At 40.6% G+C, this 23629-nt stretch overlaps 1 protein-coding gene across 1 annotated transcript in view; it reads left to right on the top strand.

The window, feature by feature from the left end:
• LOC135472451 (adhesion G-protein coupled receptor V1-like) overlaps window positions 1-23629 on the top strand; it is a 113780-nt gene that overhangs the window by 78984 nt on the left and 11167 nt on the right. The window contains exons 67-90 of the mRNA XM_064751967.1: window positions 416-610; window positions 1354-1589; window positions 1974-2119; window positions 2291-2533; window positions 9545-9720; window positions 10141-10416; window positions 10845-10994; window positions 11484-11704; window positions 12056-12215; window positions 12873-13044; window positions 13315-13428; window positions 13848-14029; window positions 14449-14631; window positions 14871-15029; window positions 15344-15431; window positions 15922-16071; window positions 16421-16611; window positions 17199-17339; window positions 17591-17746; window positions 17912-18058; window positions 18249-18394; window positions 19103-19307; window positions 19672-19775; window positions 23220-23336. Of these exons, the coding sequence (XP_064608037.1) occupies window positions 416-610; window positions 1354-1589; window positions 1974-2119; window positions 2291-2533; window positions 9545-9720; window positions 10141-10416; window positions 10845-10994; window positions 11484-11704; window positions 12056-12215; window positions 12873-13044; window positions 13315-13428; window positions 13848-14029; window positions 14449-14631; window positions 14871-15029; window positions 15344-15431; window positions 15922-16071; window positions 16421-16611; window positions 17199-17339; window positions 17591-17746; window positions 17912-18058; window positions 18249-18394; window positions 19103-19307; window positions 19672-19775; window positions 23220-23336 (4058 nt within the window). The remainder of the gene's footprint in view (window positions 1-415; window positions 611-1353; window positions 1590-1973; window positions 2120-2290; window positions 2534-9544; window positions 9721-10140; window positions 10417-10844; window positions 10995-11483; window positions 11705-12055; window positions 12216-12872; window positions 13045-13314; window positions 13429-13847; window positions 14030-14448; window positions 14632-14870; window positions 15030-15343; window positions 15432-15921; window positions 16072-16420; window positions 16612-17198; window positions 17340-17590; window positions 17747-17911; window positions 18059-18248; window positions 18395-19102; window positions 19308-19671; window positions 19776-23219; window positions 23337-23629) is intronic.

The following is a 23629-nucleotide window of genomic DNA, read 5'->3' as shown; positions in this document are numbered from 1 at the left end:
ACCATCTTTAATTAATTTAATGATATGTTTGGCTGTTTTCATGATGTTTGGGGAAGCAATTTTACATGTCATCATTCTGTGTTGAGTGCAGATACTATAGCACTCCTGAAGAAGCTGTGACATCATAGCAAATTTGGTTTAATTTGATTTGATAAATTTATTATGCTATACTCAAAAACATTCTACCATATGACTTCAGTCTGGTTTATGTTTAGAAAAACAAATTACCGGTGATCAGTCATTACTTGAGAGTACTGCCATCACCAGCTAATAGTTGAACCAATGGGAGGTCCCACAAGCTAAAAGTTTATCAGTCTCAGTTTGATTTGTATACGGAGAAAAAAATAAAGCTTGAAGTAAAAAAAATATTTTAACAATTTGTCTTTTATTTTTACATCTTTCATTTTGTTTTTAGGCAAGAGATGATGCTCAGCCAGAGCTGTCTTCCTTGTTCAGCCTACAATTGACCTCAGCAACAGGAGGTGCTGTCATCTCCACTGAGCCAGGAGCAGCCGTGTCAGAGATTGTGTTTGTTTCTAGTGACTACCCTCATGGGCTCTTCCAATTTCCTCCCCCTGACAGAATGCAAGTGTCGGAAGATGAAGGCGTTGTAAGTTCATTCACAACACATATTTCTTGTTTCAGAGTACATAAAAATTATATGCTCCAAGGAATATTTTATAGCTTTGCTTGAAAAGTCTACTCAAATAGCAGGAGGTGATGTCAGGTATACACTTATCATTATTTTGGATGTAGATCGACCATGTGACTGGGTGTAGTTTGGTTTTTGGCAACTTTGAGCGCCTCAGAGCAACTGAAAGCAATGTGGAGCATCAAATTGGGTGCTGCTTTTAGTCAATCTACATGGCTCAGCAGTTGCTCAGAAATGAACTTGTTGTACTTTTCTGCCAATCAAAGCATCCATCTGTATACAGTTTCGTCTGTCCTGTGATGCTTGCTTAGTTAAACACAATTGTTCGTTACAGTTTACTTATGGTTACATGGTTTTGTCAACCATGTGTTACACATTGGTCAACTTTGGAGCTAGTTTCTTACCATCGTAAGTCGACCTTCACTCGTCTTTAATTCTACACTCTTTTGATTTTTGCATAACTTTACGAATAAGAAAAAGGTCATTTTGGGCAGCAAGACTGTTTTGCAATGCACCTGTTAGACAAGATGACTTTTTTGAGCCCATCTTATGACTGTCATTGTGGTCATATCATATAAATGTACTCAGTGCACCACCAGGTGTTTAAAATTTGTCTTTTTTCTTGAAAAGAAATAAGTACTTGTATAAATTATTTTAACAATGGGTTTTATGTTGAAACCTCTCTTCTGTTTTGTTTATAGGTAACTATTCCTCTGGTTAGAGAGTATGGTCACCGAGGGCGAGTAGAAGTGACCTACGTGACCTCTGCTGGAACAGCTCTGGCCAATCAGGACTTTGTACCCAGTGCAGGAACCTTGACCTTTGAGGATGGGGAGAGGAGTAAGAGTGTTAGAGTGGATGTGGTGCAGGATTCTGTGCCAGAGGGACCAGAGGATTTCTACCTCAATATCACTGGGGTACAGCTTTTGTCTCCGAGGTAACTAACATCGTGGCATCAAAACTTTTGATTGTAGATGTCATTTCACAATGTGTGTTCAGGTTTAAATTTAAGTAGAAAGTTGTTTGATCAATCAATTTAGGTAAACTTTTCATGGATATGATTTCCCACGTCCATATTATTCAATGTCGGATCAAGTGACAAGACTATGGAGATTGAACAAATGTGAACAGGGAAACCTAAACATCACCAAGAAGAACCAATAAAAAAACTTTACCAAGTTTGGATCAGTGGATTTGTTTTGGAGGGTGTGTGGTGGGTGTGCATATAAAGAATAAATCGTCAAGTGATAATGATGGAATTTATGTAATAATGTATTTTGTTCATTGTTTACAACTTGTTGCAATCCATGTTGTTTTACAGTGACAATAACTACACAGACTTGGGGGGACTGAGTATTGACATGAGGCCAGCTGTTGGACCGATCAACTTCAAGACAGTGGTGATCAACAAGAATGATAATGCTGAAGGAACGCTCTTATTTGATTCAAGTGCATTACAGACTGTTGGTGAGAAATTTAAATATATGCTAAATTGTACATGCAATTTTCAAATGATTTAAATTGTTGAATAATCAAACACTTTAGTTGAGTGAACCAACAAGCTCACTGTGTGGCTTATTCTTGTTTATGACTTTGTCAACTGAGATGTTATAGAAACACAAATGATCTGTTTTGCAGTCAGGGAGGAAGATGGAATAGCCCGACTGGCCGTTACACGTGTTGGAGGGTCGTACGGTGAGGTGAGAGTAGGTTACCGGGCAGAGAACCTTACGGCTACAGCAGGGGTGGATTACAGCCTGACACCTATGGAAGTCATCTTCCTGGATGGAGTCACTCTTAACAACATCAGCATCACCATTGTGGACGATCTAGAGAGAGAGCAAGCAGAAACTTTCAGGGTAACCCTGACCTCCGTCTCCGGTGAGTGTCTCACAAGGTGTCAAGATTCTGTTCTGCCGCCTAAACGTTTACCCTGTCTCAGGAGAGTATCTCACAAAGTCAAGATTCTGTTCTGCTGCCTAACAGTTTACCCTGTCTCAGGTGAGTGTCTCGCAATGTCAAGATTTTGTTCTGCTGCCTAAACGTTTACCCTGTCTCAGGTGAGTGTCTCACTAGGTCAAGATTCTGTTCTGCTGCCTAAATGTTTACCCTGTCTCAGGTGAGTGTTTCACTAGGTCAAGATTCTGTTCTGCTGCCTAAACGTTTACCCTGTCTCAGGTGAGAGTCTCACTAGGTCAAGATTCTGTTCTGCTGCCTAAACGTTTACCCTGTCTCAGGTGAGTGTCTCACTAGGTCAGGATTCTGTTCTACTGCCTAAAGGTTGACCTTGTCTCAGGTGAGTGTCTCACTAGGTCAAGATTCTGTTCTGTGGACAGGGTAAACATATAGGCGGTCAAGATTCTGTTCTGTGGCCTAAACGTTTACCCTGTCTCAGGTGAGTGTCTCACTAGGTCAAGATTCTGTTCTGCTGCCTAAAAGTTTACCTAGTCTCAGGTGAGTGTCTCACTAGGTCAAGATTTTGTTCTGTGGCCTAAACATTTACCTTGTCTCAGGTGAGTGTCTCACTAGGTCAAGATTTTGTTCTGCTGCCTAAACGTTTACCCTGTCTCAGGTGAGTGTCTCACTAGGTCAAGATTCTGTTCTGTGGCCTAAAGGTTGACCTTGTCTCAGGTCTCACTAGGTCAAGACTCTGTTCTGTGGCCTAAACATTTACCTAGTCTCGGGTGAGTATCTCACAAAGTCAAGATTCTGTTCTGCCACCTATACGTTTACCCTGTCTCAGGTGAGTGTCTCACTAGGTCAAGATTCTGTTCTGTGGCCTAAACATTTACTTTGTCTCAGGTGAGTGCCTCACTAGGTCAAGATTCTGTTCTGTGGCCTAAACGTTTACCCTGTCTCAGATGAGTGTCTCACTAGGTCAAGATTTTGTTCTGCTGCCTAAACGTTTACCCTGTCTCAGGTGAGTGTCTCACTAGGTCAAGATTTTGTTCTGTGGCCTAAACGTTTACCCTGTCTCAGGTGAGTGTCTCACAAAGCCACCTATACGTTTACCCTGTCTCAGGTGAGTGTCTTACTAGGTCAAGATTCTGTTCTGCTGCCTAAACGTTTACCCTGTCTCAGGTGAGTGTCTCACTAGGTCAAGATTCTGTTCTGTGGCCTAAACATTTACTTTGTCTCAGGTGAGTGCCTCACTAGGTCAAGATTCTGTTCTGTGGCCTAAACGTTTACCCTGTCTCAGGTGAGTGTCTCACTAGGTCAAGATTTTGTTCTGTGGCCTAAACGTTTACCCTGTCTCAGGTGAGTGTCTCACTAGGTCAAGATTCTGTTCTGCTGCCTAAAGGTTGACCTTGTCTCAGGTGAGTGTCTCACTAGGCCAAGATTCTGTTCTGTGGCCTAAACATTTACCTAGTCTCAGGTGAGTATCTCACAAAGTCAAGATTCTGTTCTGCCACCTATACGTTTACCCTGTCTCAGGTGAGTGTCTCACTAGGTCAAGATTCTGTTCTGTGGCCTAAACATTTACTTTGTCTCAGGTGAGTGTCTCAGTAGGTCAAGATTCTGTTCTGTGGCCTACACATTTACCCTGTCTCAGGTGAGTGTCTCACAAGGTCAAGATTTTGTTCTGTGGCCTAAACGTTTACCCTGTCTCAGGTGAGTGTCTCACTAGGTCAAGATTCTGTTCTGCTGCCTAAAGGTTTACCTTTTCTTAGGTGAGTGTCTCACTAGGTCGAGATTCTGTTCTGCGGCCTAAACCTTTACCCAGTCTCAGGTGAGTATCTCACAAGGTCCAGATTCTGTTCTGCCGCCTATATGTTTACCCTGTCTCAGGTGAGTGTCTCGCAAAGTCAAGATTCTGTTCTGCTGCCTATACGTTTACCCTGTCTCAGGTGAGTGTCTCACTAGGTCAGGATTCTGTTCTGCTGCCTAAAGGTTGACCTTGTCTAAGGTGAGTGTCTCACTAGGTCAAGATTCTGTTCTGCTGCCTAACAGTTTACCCTGTCTCAGGTGAGTATCTCACAAGGTCAAGATTCTGTTCTGCCACCTATACGTTTACCCTGTCTCAGGTGAGTGCCTTACTAGGTCAAGATTCTGTTCTGCTGCCTATAAGTTTACCCTGTCTCAGGTGAGCGTCTCACTAGGTCAAGATTCTGTTCTGCTGCCTAAACGTTTACCCTGTCTCAGGTGAGTGTCTCACTAGGTCAAGATTCTGTTCTGTGGCCCAAACATTTACTTTGTCTCAGGTGAGTGTCTCACTAGGTCAAGATTCTGTTCTGCTGCCTAAAGGTTTACCTTTTCTTAGGTGAGTGTCTCACTAGGTCGAGATTCTGTTCTGCGGCCTAAACCTTTACCCTGTCTCAGGTGAGTGTCTCACTAGGTCAAGATTCTGTTCTGCTGCCTAAAAGTTTACCTTTTCTTAGGTGAGTGTCTCACTAGGTCAAGATTCTGTTCTGCGGCCTAAACCTTTACCCTGTCTCAGGTGAGTGTCTCACAAAGTCCAGATTCTGTTCTGCCGCCTATATGTTTACCCTGTCTCAGGTGAGTGTCTCGCAAAGTCAAGATTCTGTTCTGCTGCCTATACGTTTACCCTGTCTCAGGTGAGTGTCTCACTAGGTCAAGATTCTGTTCTGTGGCCTAAACATTTACCTTGTCTCAGGTGAGTGTCTCACTAGGTCAAGATTCTGTTCTGTGGCCTAAACATTTACCTTGTCTCAGGTGAGTGTCTCACTAGGTCAGGATTTTGTTCTGTGGCCTAAACATTTACCTAGTCTCAGGTGAGTGTCTCACTAGGTCAAGATTCTGTTCTGTGGCCTAAACATTTACCTTGTCTAAGGTGAGTGTCTCACTATGTCAAGATTTTGTTCTGCTGCCTAAACATTTACCCTGTCTCAGGTGAGTGTCTCACTAGGTCAAGGTTCTGTTCTGTGGCCTAAACATTTACCTTGTCTCAGGTGAGTATCTCACTAGGTCAAGATTCTGTTCTGTGGCCTAAACATTTACCTTGTCTCAGGTGAGTGTCTCACTAGGTCAAGATTTTGTTCTGCTGCCTAAACATTTACCCTGTCTCAGGTGAGTGTCTCACTAGGTCAAGATTCTGTTCTGCGGCCTAAAAGTTTACCTAGCCTCAGGTGAGTGTCTCACAAAGTCAAGATTCTGTTCTGCTGCCTAAACGTTTATGCCGCAATCAAGAACACTGTTGCCCGATCTGCCCACCATGGGCAAAGTCTCCAGTCTTCATCCATAAATTCGTCCATTTTTCCATCCGATTCCAATAATGCAGAAAAGCCTTGTTATCAAATTTATGTATGTTTATGAACTTAAGTGGACGTGTTGATTTCCTCTTGAGTAAGAAAGCTTTCAAAAGTTTACCTTATGGTTATTTGTCTATTTAATTGGTGTTTTATTCTGTACTTGAGAATATTTCATTTGGTGACAGTAGGAAGCAATGTTTTGTGATGAGAGCCATAGTCCAAGAGTATGGATTAGAGATGTCTATGATGAACTTTTCTTGTATGTTTTGGACCTGATGTTTTTCTATTTCCTATAATACCTCTGTAAGCCAAAACCAGCAAATATTGAGATCAGGTGTAAAATGAAATAAAGCGGTATCTGGCGTACAATCTCATGCTGATACAAGTTTATACTGCTACATGTAGCCACATACATGAGTCCTCCAGACTTGTATCAACATTGGACTTTATCACAAGATTAAACAAAACCAGAATTGATTACAAAAATCAATGCATGTCAAGATTAGCTGGTTCTTACATGTCAAAGTTTGACTGTCAGATGACAAGTCTGTTAGTTTCCATTGCGGTATGTCAATCAAAACACATGGTGGGCTGTGGCTCATAATTTTGCCAATGGATGGTGCCAGTTTATTAGGTTAAGACAAAATCTTGTCAGTTTAGGTGTAAGCGTTTGATCTGATGTTCACATCACTATTTGGGTACTCAGTATTCAGGTAGGTAAAACGATAGGCCAATAATGGGTCCAATATTAGTTTATAGATGAACTCATACATTCCAATCAGGGTTACCCTACTTCCTCAACCTGGTCATATATGACAGAGCAACTTCTCAACCTGGTCATATATGACAGAGCAACTTCTCAAGCTGGTCATATATGACAGAGCAACTCCTCAAGCTGGTCATATATGACAGAGCAACTCCTCAAGCTGGTCATATATGACAGAGCAACTCCTCAAGCTGGTCATATATGACAGAGCAACTTCTCAAGCTGGTCATATATGACAGAGCAACTCCTCAAGCGGGTCATATATGACAGAGCAACTCCTCAAGCTGGTCATATATGACAGAGCAACTTCTCAAGCTGGTCATATATGACAGAGCAACTCCTCAAGCTGGTCATATATGACAGAGCAACTTCTTAACATGGTCATATATGACAGATGACAGAGCAACTTTTAGAACTATATATACACATTTTAAATTGGATTTTGGAGACAAAACTACATTGGTCGGGTTGGTCAATTTCAGGGTTTCACAAAAAGTATAATTTTGTCCGTCCGCACAGAATAATGCCTTTCGAATATGCTTGAATAAACACTTTGCAAACAACCAAAATTGTTGAAGAATTACAGTAATGTGCAGGTTTCGAGATTTGACCTTGTAACAACTGAGTGAAGTCCCTTTGAGAGCTGACGTTGTCATTTACGGCACAGTGGAGTCAATCTGCCAATGTTAGACTAGGACAGTATACAAAATATATAGAACTAATTAGACAGCATTAGGTGGGCCTTCTGAGTTATGTTCTTGGGTGGGTTTGGGTTCACATTGGTGCAAAAATAATGATATACTCTTGGTAATTTGATTTAAATATGAACTGATATACTATCATGTTATACGGTAGGGACGGAGGCCTGCCATGCCATAAAGCATTGATGTCATTTTGCATTGGGACTTCACTCAGTTGTCATGATGATGTTACTCTAACACTGTGTAGTCTGGCCTTTTTAATTACCAGTTTTATTCTTTCTTTTTTATTCGCTTTGTCTCTTAATTGTCCTGACTTTGTTCACCTTACAGGTGAGGTGTGTATATAGAAATACCTTGGGCAGACATAGTATTGTGATCAACTAAGAAAAATCCTGCCTCACTCTACTAGCTGAATTTTATTGATCCAGTCAATCTGTGGGGACAATCAGATAAATACCTGTATTTATTTTGTAGGTTTGTGGGTTGTATTGAACTTGACATATCCTTTGTTGTCATGACTGATTCAGTCATCCAGAACATCGAATTGAGGTCGCATTTATTGGTACTGAGTATTAAAGATAAATTAATAAATAAATAAACATGGCATTATTATTGTGGCCTACATATATGTATGCCATTCTAGAGTATAGCATAGTACATATATTGAAGATGACAAATACTTTTTTTCCATCAAATATGCGACTTTCCAGTCCTTTTGGAGTATGTATTTTTTGGCATTATGCTAAGCATATTGATGGCTCAACAAGATGTTGAATAAAGCCTTAAACAACAACGACTGGAGTGTTTAGTTCTCACCACAGGACTGGCAGTGTCAGTCCTGTGGTAAGAATTGAATACGCTGTGCATTGTTTATTTAAAAATTTGTGATTAATAGTGCTCATAAGAAGACTATGAGAACTTTGATTTCTGTAAGTGGTTGTTGTTCAGCTATTAGGCTTGTCAGTCATGTACTTCATGTGTCGATGTTGTGAACATATGTACCCCAGACATAGATATTGTCATTATGCGTCTGGCACAGCTGTCAGACATGAGCTTCCCTACTGATGTAACAGATGGGGGGTTTGTGTATATAGAAAGACCAATGTGTTATCACTCTGTGAGTGGCCCTTTGAGGTGTTTATCCCCCGAAGGTGCACTTATTAACATCTTAGAATCATCAATAATATTAGTCATTCTAGAACTGATGGTTTTTTTTTGTAGTGTAAACAAAATCTCCATAGTAAAGGCTTTATAGAAATTAAAGGATAAGCCTTTTTCTTGGATAGAAAATATGAATCTATAGAGTGTAGATATCAAATAGTGTAACCATTTTGTCCCGTTATTGCTGAATTGTTCTTGTAGCATTTAAAGCCAGGCCTGCCATATTATGATAAACTGTATGTTTTCTTGGTGATTACTTTCTTAATTATTTATGTGAGGACTCACATGTTGACACCTGCTTCGACCCTATGTGGGTCGCCTATTGACTGGGGTGTTGACTTGACCCTATGATGCAGGTGTAGCCTGACTAGGGCTGACAATAGCGGCAGGCTGAGGTGTGAGAGCGTACAGATGCAGCCATGGCTGGGCTGTCAGACTGCCCCTCTCTCAGTCTCACTGGTGTCTCTCCTAGACTTTGCATCATGCAGGTTTTCTCTGTCATTGTGATATATGAAATCTGGTATACTCTCATGATGGTCAGAAAAGGTAATTCAAATTATCCTTGTCTAACAATTGTTAGCTTTGCCTTCAACAGTATTTACAAACCTTGAGTATATATAAGGTATTGATCTGGTATTGAAATCAACATAGGGTGAACATAGATTTGGAATTTCTTCATATTGCACATTTATGACAATATTGTAGCTTGTTATAATTAAATGACGCCATTATGTTTGTATGTGGCTTGTGATGTTTGTTGTAATTTTTTTTTCTGTTTATCATTTTCTTTCAGCTTACCAGCTAAAGTATAAAATCTATCTGGAAATTTGTTTTGACATTTTTGACAGTATACTCAAAAATTTATTTGTGATGATTTTAGGTTCTTTTATCTTGCCTTGATGTCCAAATTGAGTTTTTCTTTTAATTTGGTCACTGAGTCACCAATTGTTAATTGGTGATTGTGAAAAACATAGGATTTTTAATTCCCTCGGTATCCTCTCATAATTTCATAGAAACTCTTTAGCATTGTGTACGTTGTTTTGTGTTATCACAGGAGGGGCCCAGTTGGGGAGTAGCACCACAGCCACGGTTACCATTGCAAAGTCAGATTACCCCAATGGGAGGTTTGACTTCAAAGGCACCATTGACATCACCCTGCCTAATCCTACCTCAGAGGTGACCCAGGAAGTGATTGTACAGAGGTCAGGAGGGCTGCTGGGACAGCAAACGGTAACAAGATTCCCTCTCTCCATTTAATTTTTTTTTTTTTTCGTAAGAATTAGTGATTTCCAGGTCAGTGCTTTAAAAGTCCTATACACTGTATTCTCCAGTTGTTAGCAGGGGACCATGGGTATATCTCTCAATGCCTGTATATATCCATTCAATTTTAGTTACCTGTTGCGTAGTTGTAGCTACATGTATATTATGCTGTTGGTATATCAAGATTAATGCAATTAAATAGAGGAAGCTGTCCAACTTGATTCACAAAACTTTTCTATACAAACAGGCATAATAAGATCCAATTTGTGCATTTTAATAAATTGAAGTAGAAAATGAAACTACATGTACATCGGTTAGAGTAATTTGTCAGCCTGTGTGAATTCACAAATAACATGAAAAGTTATTTCGAAATCTGTGTTGTGTTTGCAGGTATCATGGAGAATCCTGGGCCCTAACAACCCTGGCCAGGTGTTGTCTGATACCTCTGACATTGCCTATAGGGTGAACAATGTAGACCTGACCCAGGGGACTCTGGTGTGGAGTGATGGGGAGGGCGGGGAGAAGAGACTAACAATGTACATCAAACCTCACAGTGGCTGGGAGATACAGAAGCAGTTTGTCATAGAGATCTACAGTGTTACCGGAGCACCCTCTGGTGCTGGAGACGGAGAGGCAGATCCTGACCGCTCCCGACTCACTCTCACTGTAAGGGCTGGCTGGGGGGATAATATTAGCAGATTCTGTCACGGATATCCAGTAGACACAAGTGAATAAATCTTTGCTAAACCTTTGCTAAATGTACAACATAACCTGTATTCAAAAGAATAGTAGTAGAGATTTAAGTTTCAGTTACAAGTATATTTGATTTTCTCGTACCTTGTGGAAAGATGGTCAAGCCTGGGTAAGACATAGTTACCCGCTATATTTAACCTGTACATGAAGGCCTTTTTCTGTGAACCCTATCCTGTCACAGTTAATTTATCTCGTTAAGAACAGCCAGATATAAAGTAAGAATAACTTTTTTAAAGACAAACAGGTGTCTTGATTTATTTCAATGTGAGCTGGAGACTCTAAGTTTTAGCCAGAAAGAAATTATTCAGTTTTAAACTCAGTTATCTCCTTTATATGAACAGGTGCAGAAGTATGGAGACCCAAATGGTATCATATTGTTTGGACAAATAGCCCAGTCTCCTCGAACTGTTGATGAGCCCACAGGTTCCACGTTTACCTTACGCTTCCCCATTTTACGACGAATGGATACTGGTGTTGTAGGAAATATTATGGTGAGACAAGCAAAAAAAGCTTCGAGGCGAAAACTTTTTTGTGGATACATGTTTTTCCTCAATTGTTTCTGCATTAGTTCTGATGTTCAGATTACCTAATTGTTTGAGCATAAGTTGCTGATTGTTGCTGAGATCTTCTGATTTTCAAAAGCTGTTTTAAGGTTTGTCTAGAAGGTAGAATGATATCCTACTGGAAATATAATGTAAGCTTCAGTATCATATTTAGTCTATTACGATCTTTATTTGCCTCAAAAATGTCAGTTGTGGAGAAATTTGGGTCAAATGCCTTTATTATATCATTGAGCATTAAGAACTATCTTTGCAACAAGACATATTAGGCACGTACATGCAAACAGACTATTTTTGGATTTTTTCTGTGTTCAGATTATTAGTGATTGTCAGAAAGCAACTTAAAAATATCGAGATTTTGCCCAGATTAATCTTTAATGTCTATTTTATGCCAGTATTATGTACACTTGACATTACCAGGTGTTCTGGGATGTGAGAGGGCCAGTTACTGAGAACAATGACATCTTACCTGTGTCGGGGTCTGTGGCCATGGAGAACGGGGTCCGCACGGGCGAGATAATCCTGCAGATACTTCCTGACGACATACCTGAGCTGACAGAGAACTTCCAGCTGAGGCTGCTTCGTGTGGAGGGAGGGGCAGAGGTTAGCCCCGCCCACAACTCCTCCTCCTTCAGTGTCAGGTACGAATGTGGGGATTATTTAATATCACACACAGTCCTCATTAAATTATAGTATACAAAAAACTATTAAAGTGTAAATGTATGTTGATTTGTTGATGAAAATTATCCCCTCCTGCTCCTCAAAATCATCGCAGAATCACTCATGAAAAATTCAGACCTTCCTGAAATGATAAACATGTATTTAGCACATTATCAGATCAGGCAAGATGATGCTATAACTTTTACCATTCTGTTGTTGTGTTTACACCTATAGCATTGATTAGATTTGATACCTAACTGCCAGGTTTTTTTTATAAAATTGAGAAATGTTAAATTTAGAATATCAAATGTGTGGCCTTGCTGTCATCTCAGGTACAACGACAACCCGCACGGTGTGTTTGGTGTGGTCACAGAGCACCAGACAGTTTTGGTTGACCCACTGACCAATCAGAGGACACTTCAGCTGAACGTTACAAGGAATGCTGGGAGTTTTGGCAGTGTGCAGGTGTACTACTCCATAAGATATGACAAGGTACAAAACAGTTTGGATTTAGACAATTATTTTGGGTATTTAAGGTTCTGTTTTTTTTTTTAATAAGGTCAATAATGGTGGTAAATTTGGAAAAATAACAGCAGATTTCTTCTGATGTAGTAATTATGGATTACTCTGCTAAAATGGTTTACAACTATCTGTTACAATTAGAAGCTTTGAAAAAATATGATGGCCTAAATGTCAGATCCCTCAAAGTAAAGGTGTTAGAGACCATATCATGCATCATCACGTATTCTTGCATTCATGACCGCTGACGCCCAGGCATTTGCCTTTTTACTCTCGCCAACTCTCTTTTCTCACTCACACGCAGTGGCGAAAACATTGTCTAAATAATATGAGAGTTAACCTAGGAGGTTTTGTTGACGTCTACAATTTACATATGCTCTGCAGATACTTCTTTTGTCTTACCTGCTATAATTTCTGGTTATTGCAAGCCGTACTTCTCAGTTTATCATCCAGTGTTCATTTTCCTGTACATTCCCATGTTACCTTTCACCTCGTCATCAACTTACTACTGCCTGGTGCGAATTAAGTGCCCAGATTTCTGCAGTCTCAGTAGTAAAGAGGAAAATAAACAGTGATTGTGTAAATATGCAAATGTATTGAATTTTTCCTGATACTTTTGCGGTATTTCAGCCACAGTTACAGAGTGGGATTGGCGTAGACCGCAGCAGTGGTAGTGTGACCTTCCAGGATGGGGAACGCTGGGCTGTTGCTCAGGTCAAGGTCATTGGGGATGGCTTCTTGGAGGCAGGGTCAACCTTCTCTCTCTCCCTTGTGTCAGACCCAGTCTATCTGGGCTCAGAGGGTAAGGAATGGATAGCAAGCTCACTTGGAGCAGGACTTGAAAACTTCCTTACCAAAATGGACAGACTAGTTTCAGTTTAGGAGAGGTTTGAGTTCAGACTATCGGATACAGTTCTATGTGTATTTTTAAAAAAATTTTTGAATTCACAATCTTAAGTTTTAACTTTGTTGATGGTGATTCATGTGTTTTTGTTATATTAAGCCAACTTTATTGTAACATTGTTCAACATCCAAATACTACTAAATGTGGATATTCACGTTGACATTTCAGTGACTCAACCTCCGTCTCTACAAGCTGGTCAGACAGAAGCCAAGGTGATTGTACCAGAGGCTGCCGCTAACACCGAGGTGGGCTTCCTGACAGATGTTGTCACCGTGGATGAAGGTATGTTCTGAAACAAGAGCTTGTGTAGCCAAGCTGATTACCTGATAAAATCTGATCAGATGTATTAGCAATTGACTCTCAAAAATCAGCTACACTTGTGTAGCTATTTGAGGAGCCTTAAATTTATTGAAGACCACATGGCTTTTACTATTGGGATGATACATAGGGGAAAGCTATTTAGTAACTTGCCAAAGGCTGGTGGTTTAACTCGGGTACTCTTCCACGTATAAAAATGACCATCACTGTGTAAGTGAGAAGTTCTCAAGTTTGGTGTACAGCCAAATAAATGAAATCAACATAGAAAGAATTAAAATGAATGGTCTATTTTGAACCTGTGTGAGGTAGGCTCCTGATCTCATATTGTTTGTCTTGTCACCCTCATGCATTGTCAGATTATACACCCATTCATCTTGTTGTAGTGACCAGCGTGGTATCTGTGACTCTGACAAGACGCGGCCTGTATGGCACTATCCAGGTCCGGGTTGAAAAGGGGCTTCCCCCAGGACAGCAGATCACCGGGTTTGACATAGGGGAGATAACTCCTGATACAGATGTGGTCACTCTGCCACAAGGGCAGGTGTCAAAGACTGTCAGCTTTCAGGTAGGTGGGGAATGTGCATGGTATTACATGGTGGATTACAGTGGCATGGAATAATGTACAGAATAAATTCTGGTTTCAGTTAAAATGTTTTTATTGTTCAAGAAATGTACTGGTAGAAATGCCATACTATTTGAGAGAAACAAGATTCAGTTGCAGTTCTAGATAGGGACATATTTTGGTCAGTAATAAATGGTATACAGAAATATATGGGGATGTTGAATGACCACTATTGTCAAATCAGATTGAGGTGACTGATTTTAGTGTTAAAAAACTTAACTTACTGTGAGCTTGGTGTTAAACATCAGTCAAATAAATAACTAAATAACTCACTGTGTTGTGGTGTTCGTTAGAAAATTACGGTGAGGTTGGTTGTATGTGTAACTGCTGAAATGCTCATTCTATGGCTGTAAATGTTATAGGTTGTTGGGAGACGGGATGTACCTGAGGTATTTGCCCTCTACCTGCCACAGTCCCCCACCACAGCCGCTGTGGGTGGAGCCAGATTGTGGGCGGGGAAGATGGTCACTGTAATAGAGCCCTCTGGTGTTGTGGGATTTGCACCAGAATCAAGGGAGAAAACTGGCTCTGAGCTGGCAGGAAATGTGAGTCCTGTCTTTAAATCTGGAAATGTGGGTAGTTACATAAATTTTTTTGCAAAACCTTACAGATAATTGTAAGGAATAAAAGAAATTTTTTAAACGTCTTGCTTACTGTTTATAAAAGCTTTGGCATTTTGTTTAACACTGTATCAAGTTCAAGCATGACCCAACAGATATGTCAGAATAATTGATATCAGAAACATCATGTGTCTATGTTTTGAGTTGAAGATGCATTATTACAGGTAACGCTGAGAGTGGAGCGCCTCTACGGCTCACAAGATCGAGTGGAGGTTCACCTAGATGTTAGAGGTGGGAATGCTTCATCCACAACAGACTTTCGTCTCTCTAGAAGTACCGTTGTTATGGAGCCGAGACAACTGACAACTGATGTTACCATCGAGGTAAGGAATCAAATATAAAAGTAATGGCATAAAAATAAAATTGAAAATCCACCTTTTTGTTTTGTTTGATTGTAGTGTTTTTATGATTTTCCTGTTTTTCTAAGCTATCTGATCACACAAATGTGTCTTTAATAGGAACAATTGCTTTCACAGTCCACATTTCCCAAAACTGAGATGATTTTCCAGTTTTATTTTTATGCCCAACTCTGACATCATTTGAAAAAATAATTTGTTATGTCTCTGTGTTCTGTATTACCGTAAGCATTCACTGCATTTGTCTCTACATGTTGTTTTCCACAAACCTGGGATTCCAGCTACTACAGGACAGTTTCCCGGAGAGAGCTGAAGATTTTTACCTCGTTCTGACCCGGGTGGAAAAATTCCCCACTGTGGTCACTAAAGGTAGGTAGCGTGACATGCAAGTACCCTAATTCTTAGACCTGTTCAACCACCGTGACCCATATTTTTATATATTCTGAGAGAACTATGGGGCATGGAGAAATAACTTGCACAGTTTTATGAAGCATCTGTAATGACACAAACATGTACATTTTTATTGATATTACTAACCCTCAAAATATGCCTCTATAGGTGTCTTTGTAGACCAGAAGTGCTAGCTACTTTTGAGCCTTTTAATCTGTAACTGACAAGGTTATAGTATCCCAACCCACCAACTATGAAATGATATTGTTATTAATGCCTGCATTTCACTAATGGCTAAGAATAATGTTAGTAATTCAGATCAAAAAGAGAAATGGATAACTGAAAATAATTTTTATTTTTTATTTTATTATTTATTTTTTTGCCTTTTTGGTCTTAAAATTTAGATGTTTCAGGTACTATGCTAAAATATGACATTCATCCATGTTCGTCCTATTGTTTTCCTGCACAGAGTTGTCTCCCCGTATTAGCGCCCTCTACAATACCTCCCATGTGGTGATAAAGGAGAGCAATGATCCCTATGGGATGCTGAGCCTTGATGAGATTCCCGATGCTGTGGAAGAGAAGGACCAGGATATGACCATCACTGTCAGGAGATCAGGTATCTCTTCAGGGAATTTATTCTACATTGCTTTGATTCTGAACGTTCTCAGCTTGAATACTCATTTCTCTGAGTTGTTTGACTTAATTTACAAAGAGCAGAAAATGGCCAATTCAGTGTACTTATGTTTGGAAGTTCCAGGCACTTTGGTTCCTTCACCCATAAACCTTTAATACCTCTGCCTTCTAAAAAATGAAAACATCTTGAGTAAAACACCAATAAAAAAAAACATTTATTTACATTATCCTGTGGTAAGAGCTAGTTTTATCACCTCAGTGTATATTTTTAGTTTTGAATTCCCATGAACAAGGGTGACAGCCATGTTTCTTCCCTGTCTGATTTTTAAAAGGTGGTTATTTTGGACCAGTTAGTGTGGTAGTGCGTACAGTGGGTGGGAATGAGCGCTGGAGCTCAGAGATTGCTGTTCAGGCTGGTGGAGAGGGCCCCAACACCATCGGAGAAGCCTTGGCCAACAGAGTAGCCTCCCCTGCCACAGGGGGTCGAGACTACGAAATCGTGGACACCATTGTCTACTTTGCAGTGAGAATTTATTTTGTGTTTTTATACTGGAATAAATATACCAGTAATTTGTCTCTGAGTAATGAATACACAAACTTTGAATGCAACTGCACTTAGCTTTATGTTGCACTACAGATTCCACAAAGGCATTTCTGACTGTAAGAAAAGCTTTAAGATCATATTTAAAGTCAGAAATGGCTTTGTGAAATCGGCCCCTGATCTGTTATAGACATAGTAGAAATATTATGTTTGAAAGGCATTGAGATGGCCATTTTCATTCATTCATTCATTTGCGACTCGTATATTTCTGCATTTACCCAAATTTCTTAACCTTTTCGCAAATGAAAGAGCAATTGTCAGTGCAATTTATACGCATTTGTATTATTCGATTGTTAGATTTTGGAGTCAAAACTACATCGGTTAGGTTGGCCAATTCAAGGATCAGTGAACACAAAATAATGCCTTCAGAATATGCTTGAATTAACACCTTGCAAACATGCAATAAAGTTGAAGAATTACAGTATCTAGATGGTTCAAACATTCTTTTTTGTGAAGAGAAATTGTTATCTTTGATGAAGTTGTTTAATGACACTGTATTGTGTTTGAAGGATGGGGAAGCTGTGAAAACTGTGGTGCTGACAATCCTGGATGATAATGAGGCCGAGCCAGCAGAAGCTGTCTACTTATACCTGACCCAGCCACAAGGGGGTGCTAGAATCGCCACAGGCAGTGCTGACGGAGGGTTAAAGGTATGTGAGCTGCTGATGTTAATGTAAATTAATATAGCCAAATCCGGTGTCTAGTCAATCTAGTCATTCAAAAGTGAATTATCTGTTATACTTTTTGCCACATACTGTTGATGCTGCTAGTGTAGGCCTACTTCATTTTTGTCCATCATATTCGCTTGAAACTTTTAGCTTTATTCACATTAGTACAGTTCATTAAACCCCAGATTTTTTTACATTTAATGTAATCTGTTTTGCTCATTGTTCATCTCCAGGGTTTTGTGGCAGTGACGATCCAAGCCAATGACTTTTCTAATGGTCTAATCGGATTCACGGACCCCTCCCTCTATGTCACTGCGGATGAGGATGTCCCCTCTCCTGCTATCTCTCTTCAGCTGCGCAGACGTAATGCCTTCTATGGACAAGTTCAGGTAAACTGTTTGTGTTTAAGCTATACATCATCTTGCAAAACCTTCTGATTTTGAACAACAGTAAAACAATGGAAGATTTAAAGTAATCTACACAGATAATGTCTCTCTCACACTTTACATTACATTGTGAATTCATTGACCTGTCATTGTGTGCCATGTTCTCAGGTGTTCTGGAGGGTAAAGCGGACCCTAACGAGCACCACAGGTGAAGATGAAAGCCTCCGTCAGCAGGTGACACAGATCACAGGATTTGTTACCTGTCCTGCTCAGAGAGAGTTCTGCTCCCTGGAAATTCCTCTGGTAGATGACCAGGTGAGAGATCTTAGAAATGTTTTATGTGGAATTTACATCCTCTGCTTTCTACATTCTTGATCAGCCAAAAGTATGTATAAGTTGTACAGCATAAAGATTTTAAGGCCATTATTTGCCTCTGAAAGTGCATTTGTCCATACCAAAGTTTAGGGTAAACGAAGTACCTATAACACACCCTGATGTGTTACAGACCCCGGAGGAGTCTCAGGGGTTGCTGGTCATCCTGGAGCGGGTGGGGACAGATGCTGTGCTGGACACCGACCGCTCTGTGGCCAATGTCACCCTCAGGCCGAGTGATGACGTCAGGGGGCTCGTACAGTTTGTACCAGACTTTGGGTAAGTAGATGCCCGTGGTAACATTATGGCTATTCCCTTTAGACTTTTTCACCTGTAAAACTTTTCCTGTGAAGTTTGTTAGGAACGATCCTGGCTGAGTTAATGATAACTGTACTACCATGAATCATATCAGAATCAATGGTGAGAATTTGTGCATTTATATTTTGAGACTGGATGGGACATTGTTAACATGACGTTAAACACACGGCTAAGAGGACAGTTGTATGACGTTTTGTGGAGGTCTTCTGAATAAGTGCTCCAGTTGTATGTGCAAAGGTCTGCCAACAACCTGTGGATAGTCGTGGGTTCCCCCTTGACACTGCCAGGTTTCCTCCCACCGTAATCTTGGCCTTGTTTATGTAAGCGAAATATTCTTGTTGATGGCGTAATGCACCAATAAGTCAAGCAAATATATAAATCTGCATGCAAGAAAATTTTTTTAAATATGAGTTTCTTGTATATCTTGAAAGATGGATTTTTATGAGGACAGACCCTTGAAAACATTGGATAAGGCTCAGATTTACAACGGCCTGAAATTAAACTTTATAAGACTCTAGCCTGACCATTCAGTAGAGAAGCCAGTGTTAAAGAGATATTCTCTTGTTGCATACATTCTAATGGTCTCCTCAGAAGTTTTAAAGTGTGAATATTTATGCACAACTGCATAATTTATGAATAGTTTTGTACAACTCATATGTTGGTTGACAGACTAATTCATGTGGACAAGGACACAAAATCTGTTAGACTGGAGGTGGCAAGGATGAAGGGAGAGGCGTACCATGTAGAAGTAGACTTCTCTACAGTACAGCTCCCCGCCCCCATCAGGGTGTCAGGAGTGGAGGTACACCCAGCACTGCCTGACCAGGATTACCTACCCGTCTCAGGACGCCTCATATTCCCACCCTTTTCGAAGGTACGGTAGTCTGTCTTCGGGGTTCTGAGCTACTTCATTTGTCCTATTTGGTACACTTACTATATCACTTTTGTATCTCATCATCACTATATCAAATACTGAACACTGCCCGTGAGGCCTTAAACCCCAATCATTTACTACTAAAACCTGACATACGTTTTCACATTGCTAACACCAGATAAGTACACTGAAGATTGAAAATACTTAAAGAAAGAATATTTGCCTTTGCTCTTGCTCTTTTTCTACCAGTGGTCTCCACTGTTGTGCTGATTTTCTTGACACTTTCTTGACCCAACCCAAGCATGCAGTGTGACACCTGTTGACACATATGTAGTAGTAATTCAGTTGTATTTTCTGTTTCCAGGAACTACAGTACATCAATCTCACTCTGACACCGCTCCAGTCTCGGTCTAACCAGTACCCTAAACAGTTATACTTGAGGCTGAGCAAACCAACCAATGGCTCACGGTAAGGAGACAATCACCTGCTCTAACGTCAATTTAACTAGTACCCTAAACAGCTATACTTGAGGCTGAGCAAACCAACCAATGGCTCATGGTAAGGAGACAATCACCTGCTCTAACCTCAATTTAACTAGTACCCTAAACAGTTATACTTGAGGCTGAGCAAACCAACCAATGGCTCACGGTAAGGAGACAATCACCTGCTCTGATCTCAATCTAACTAGTACCCTAAACAGTTATACTTGAGGATGAGCAAACCAACCAATGGCTCACGGTAAGGAGACAATCACCTGCTCAATCTAACTAGTACCCTAAACAGTTATACTTGAGGCTGAGCAAACCAACCAATGGCTCACGGTAAGACAATCACCTGCTCTGATCTCAATTGAACAGGTACCCTAAACAGTTATACTTGAGGCTGAGCAAACCAACCAATGGCTCACGGTAAGGAGACAATCACCTGCTCTGATCTCAATCTAACTAGTACCCTAAACAGCTATACTTGAGGCTGAGCAAACCAACCAATGGCTCAGGGTAAGGAGACAAGCACCTGCTCTGATCTCAATCTAACTAGTACCCTAAACAGTTATACTTGAGGCTGAGCAAACCAACCAATGGCTCATGGTAAGGAGACAATCACCTGCTCTGATCTCAATCTAACTAGTACCCTAAACAGTTATACTTGAGGCTGAGCAAAAATCAACCAATGGCTCATGGTAAGGAGACAATCACCTGCTCTGATCTCAATCTAACTAGTACCCTAAACAGTTATACTTGAGGCTGAGCAAACCAACCAATGGCTCATGGTAAGGAGACAATCACCTGCTCTGATCTCAATCTAACTAGTACCCTAAACAGCTATACTTGAGGCTGAGCAAAAATCAACCAATGGCTCATGGTAAGGAGACAATCACCTGCTCTGATCTCAATCTAACTAGTACCCTAAACAGATATACTTGAGGCTGAGCAAACCAACCAATGGCTCACGGTAAGACAATCACCTGCTCTGATCTCAATCGAACAGGTACCCTAAACAGTTATACTTGAGGGTGAGCAAACCAACCAATGGCTCATGGTAAGGAGACAATCACCTGCTCTGATCTCAATCTAACTGGTATCCTAAACAGTTATACTTGAGGATGAGCAAACCAACCAATGGCTCATGGTAAGGAGACAATCACCTGCTCTGATCTCAATCTAACTAGTACCCTAAACAGTTATACTTGAGGCTGAGCAAACCAACCAGTGGCTCACAGTAAGGAGACAATCACCTGCTCTGATCTCAATCTAACTGGTACCCTAAACAGTTATACTTGAGGCTGAGCAAACCAACCAATGGCTCACGGTAAGGAGACAATCACCTGCTCTGATCTCAATCTAACTAGTACCCTAAACAGTTATACTTGAGGCTGAGCAAACCAACCAATGGCTCACGGTAAGGAGACAATCACCTGCTCTGATCTCAATCTAACTAGTACCCTAAACAGTTATACTTGAGACTGAGCAAACCAACCAATGGCTCACGGTAAGGAGACAATCACCTGCTCTGATCTCAATCTAACTAGTACCCTAAACAGTTATACTTGAGGCTGAGCAAAAATCAACCAATGGCTCAGGGTAAGGAGACAATCACCTGCTCTGATCTCAATCTAACTAGTACCCTAAGCAGTTATACTTGAGGATGAGCAAACCAACCAATGGCTCACGGTAAGGAGACAATCACCTGCTCTGATCTCAATCTAACTAGTACCCTAAACAGTTATACTTGAGGCTGAGCAAACCAACCAATGGCTCACGGTAAGGAGACAATCACCTGCTCAATCTAACTGGTACCCTAAACAGTTATACTTGAGGATGAGCAAACCAAGCAGTGGCTCACGGTAAGGAGACAATCACCTGCTCTGATCTCAATCTAACTAGTACCCTAAACAGTTATACTTGAGGCTGAGCAAACCAACCAATGGCTCATGGTAAGGAGACAATCACCTGCTCTGATCTCAATCTAACTAGTACCCTAAACAGTTATACTTGAGGCTGAGCAAAAATCAACCAATGGCTCACGGTAAGGAGACAATCACCTGCTCAATCTAACTAGTACCCTAAACAGTTATACTTGAGGCTGAGCAAAAATCAACCAATGGCTCACGGTAAGGATACAATCACCTGCTCTGATCTCAATCTAACTAGTACCCTAAACAGTTATACTTGAGGCTGAGCAAACCAACCAATGGCTCATGGTAAGGAGACAATCACCTGCTCTAACCTCAATCTAACTAGTACCCTAAACAGTTATACTTGAGGGTGAGCAAACCAACCAATGGCTCATGGTAAGGAGACAATCACCTGCTCTGATCTCAATCTAACTAGTACCCTAAACAGTTATACTTGAGGGTGAGCAAACCAACCAATGGCTCAGGGTAAGGAGACAATCACCTGCTCTGATCTCAATCTAACTGGTACCCTAAACAGTTATACTTCAGGCTGAGCAAACCAACCAATGGCTCATGGTAAGGAGACAATCACCTGCTCTAATCTCAATCGAACTGGTAACCTAAACAGTTATACTTGAGGCTGAGCAAACCAACCAATGGCTCACGGTAAGACAATCACCTGCTCTGATCTCAATCTAACTAGTACCCTAAAGAGTTATACTTGAGGCTGAGCAAACCAACCAATGGCTCACGGTAAGGAGACAATCACCTGCTCTAATCTCAATCGAACTAGTACCCTAAACAGTTATACTTGAGGGTGAGCAAACTAGCCAATGGCTCACGGTAAGGAGACAATCACCTGCTCAATCTAACTAGTACCCTAAACAGTTATACTTGAGGCTGAGCAAAAATCAACCAATGGCTCACGGTAAGTAGACAATCACCTGCTCTAATCTCAATCGAACTGGTACCCTAAACAGTTATACTTGAGGATGAGCAAACCAACCAATGGCTCACGGTAAGGAGACAATCACCTGCTCTAACCTCAATCTAACTGGTACCTTAAACAGTTATACTTGAGAGTGAGCAAACCACCCAATAGCTCAGGGTAAGGAGACAATCACCTGCTCTAATCTCCATCGAACTAGTACCCCAAACAGTTATACTTGAGGATGAGCAAACCAAGTAATGGCTCACGGTAAGGAGAACAACTGCCCTAACAAAATGCAAAATCTGCACATTTATTTGTCATTTAAGGATTACAACTTTAGGCTTAAGATTTACCACATCTAAGTCAGTCTGGATTTGTGGAAGTGGTACCTGTACTTTGAAACCCTTGATCACCAGAAAGACAATACTTTCACCAAATACAACTTAACAATACACCAATTTACTCAGTCTTGTGCATAAGAGAAAGCAAGTTAGGAAACAAAATATATGCAATATAGGGAATATTGCCTATGTATTTTCTGTGGCTTTGTATATGGGTTGTAACAGTATTTAGCATTGTGTTATAGACTACATAAGGATCTTTACCAGGCTGTGGTGAGAATTGTGGACCAAACAGAGCTACCTATTTGGGAAGCGGTGAAGATTTCTGTGACGGGACCGCTAGATAACGAGAGTATGGTGGAGTGAGTATATCCATCAGTACCTTGTACAACCATTTCCTCAATGTGGACAGAGGACTTGATAAAACTTCATGGCAAACTTTGTGACTGTATATGTTGATTTGTTTTCAAGGGTTTGACAGTCTTCCTCAAATCATAATGGTAAATCTGGGGAACACATCTGAAAAGTTTCAAAATTGTTTGGCATCTGTTTGTAAAGTCTAAAGCCGCTGCACTTGTATACTGTTAATTCTCTCTCAATAGTAAACATTTTGTTTGAAAAAAACACAAAATTACGAAAACTAGTAAAAGGTTGG

The sequence above is a fragment of the Liolophura sinensis genome, chromosome 8, assembly GCF_032854445.1.
Source record: "Liolophura sinensis isolate JHLJ2023 chromosome 8, CUHK_Ljap_v2, whole genome shotgun sequence".
Taxonomy (NCBI): domain Eukaryota; kingdom Metazoa; phylum Mollusca; class Polyplacophora; order Chitonida; family Chitonidae; genus Liolophura; species Liolophura sinensis.
The sequence above is the reverse complement of the archived record's forward strand: the minus strand, read 5'-3'. Positions and strand labels throughout refer to the sequence as shown.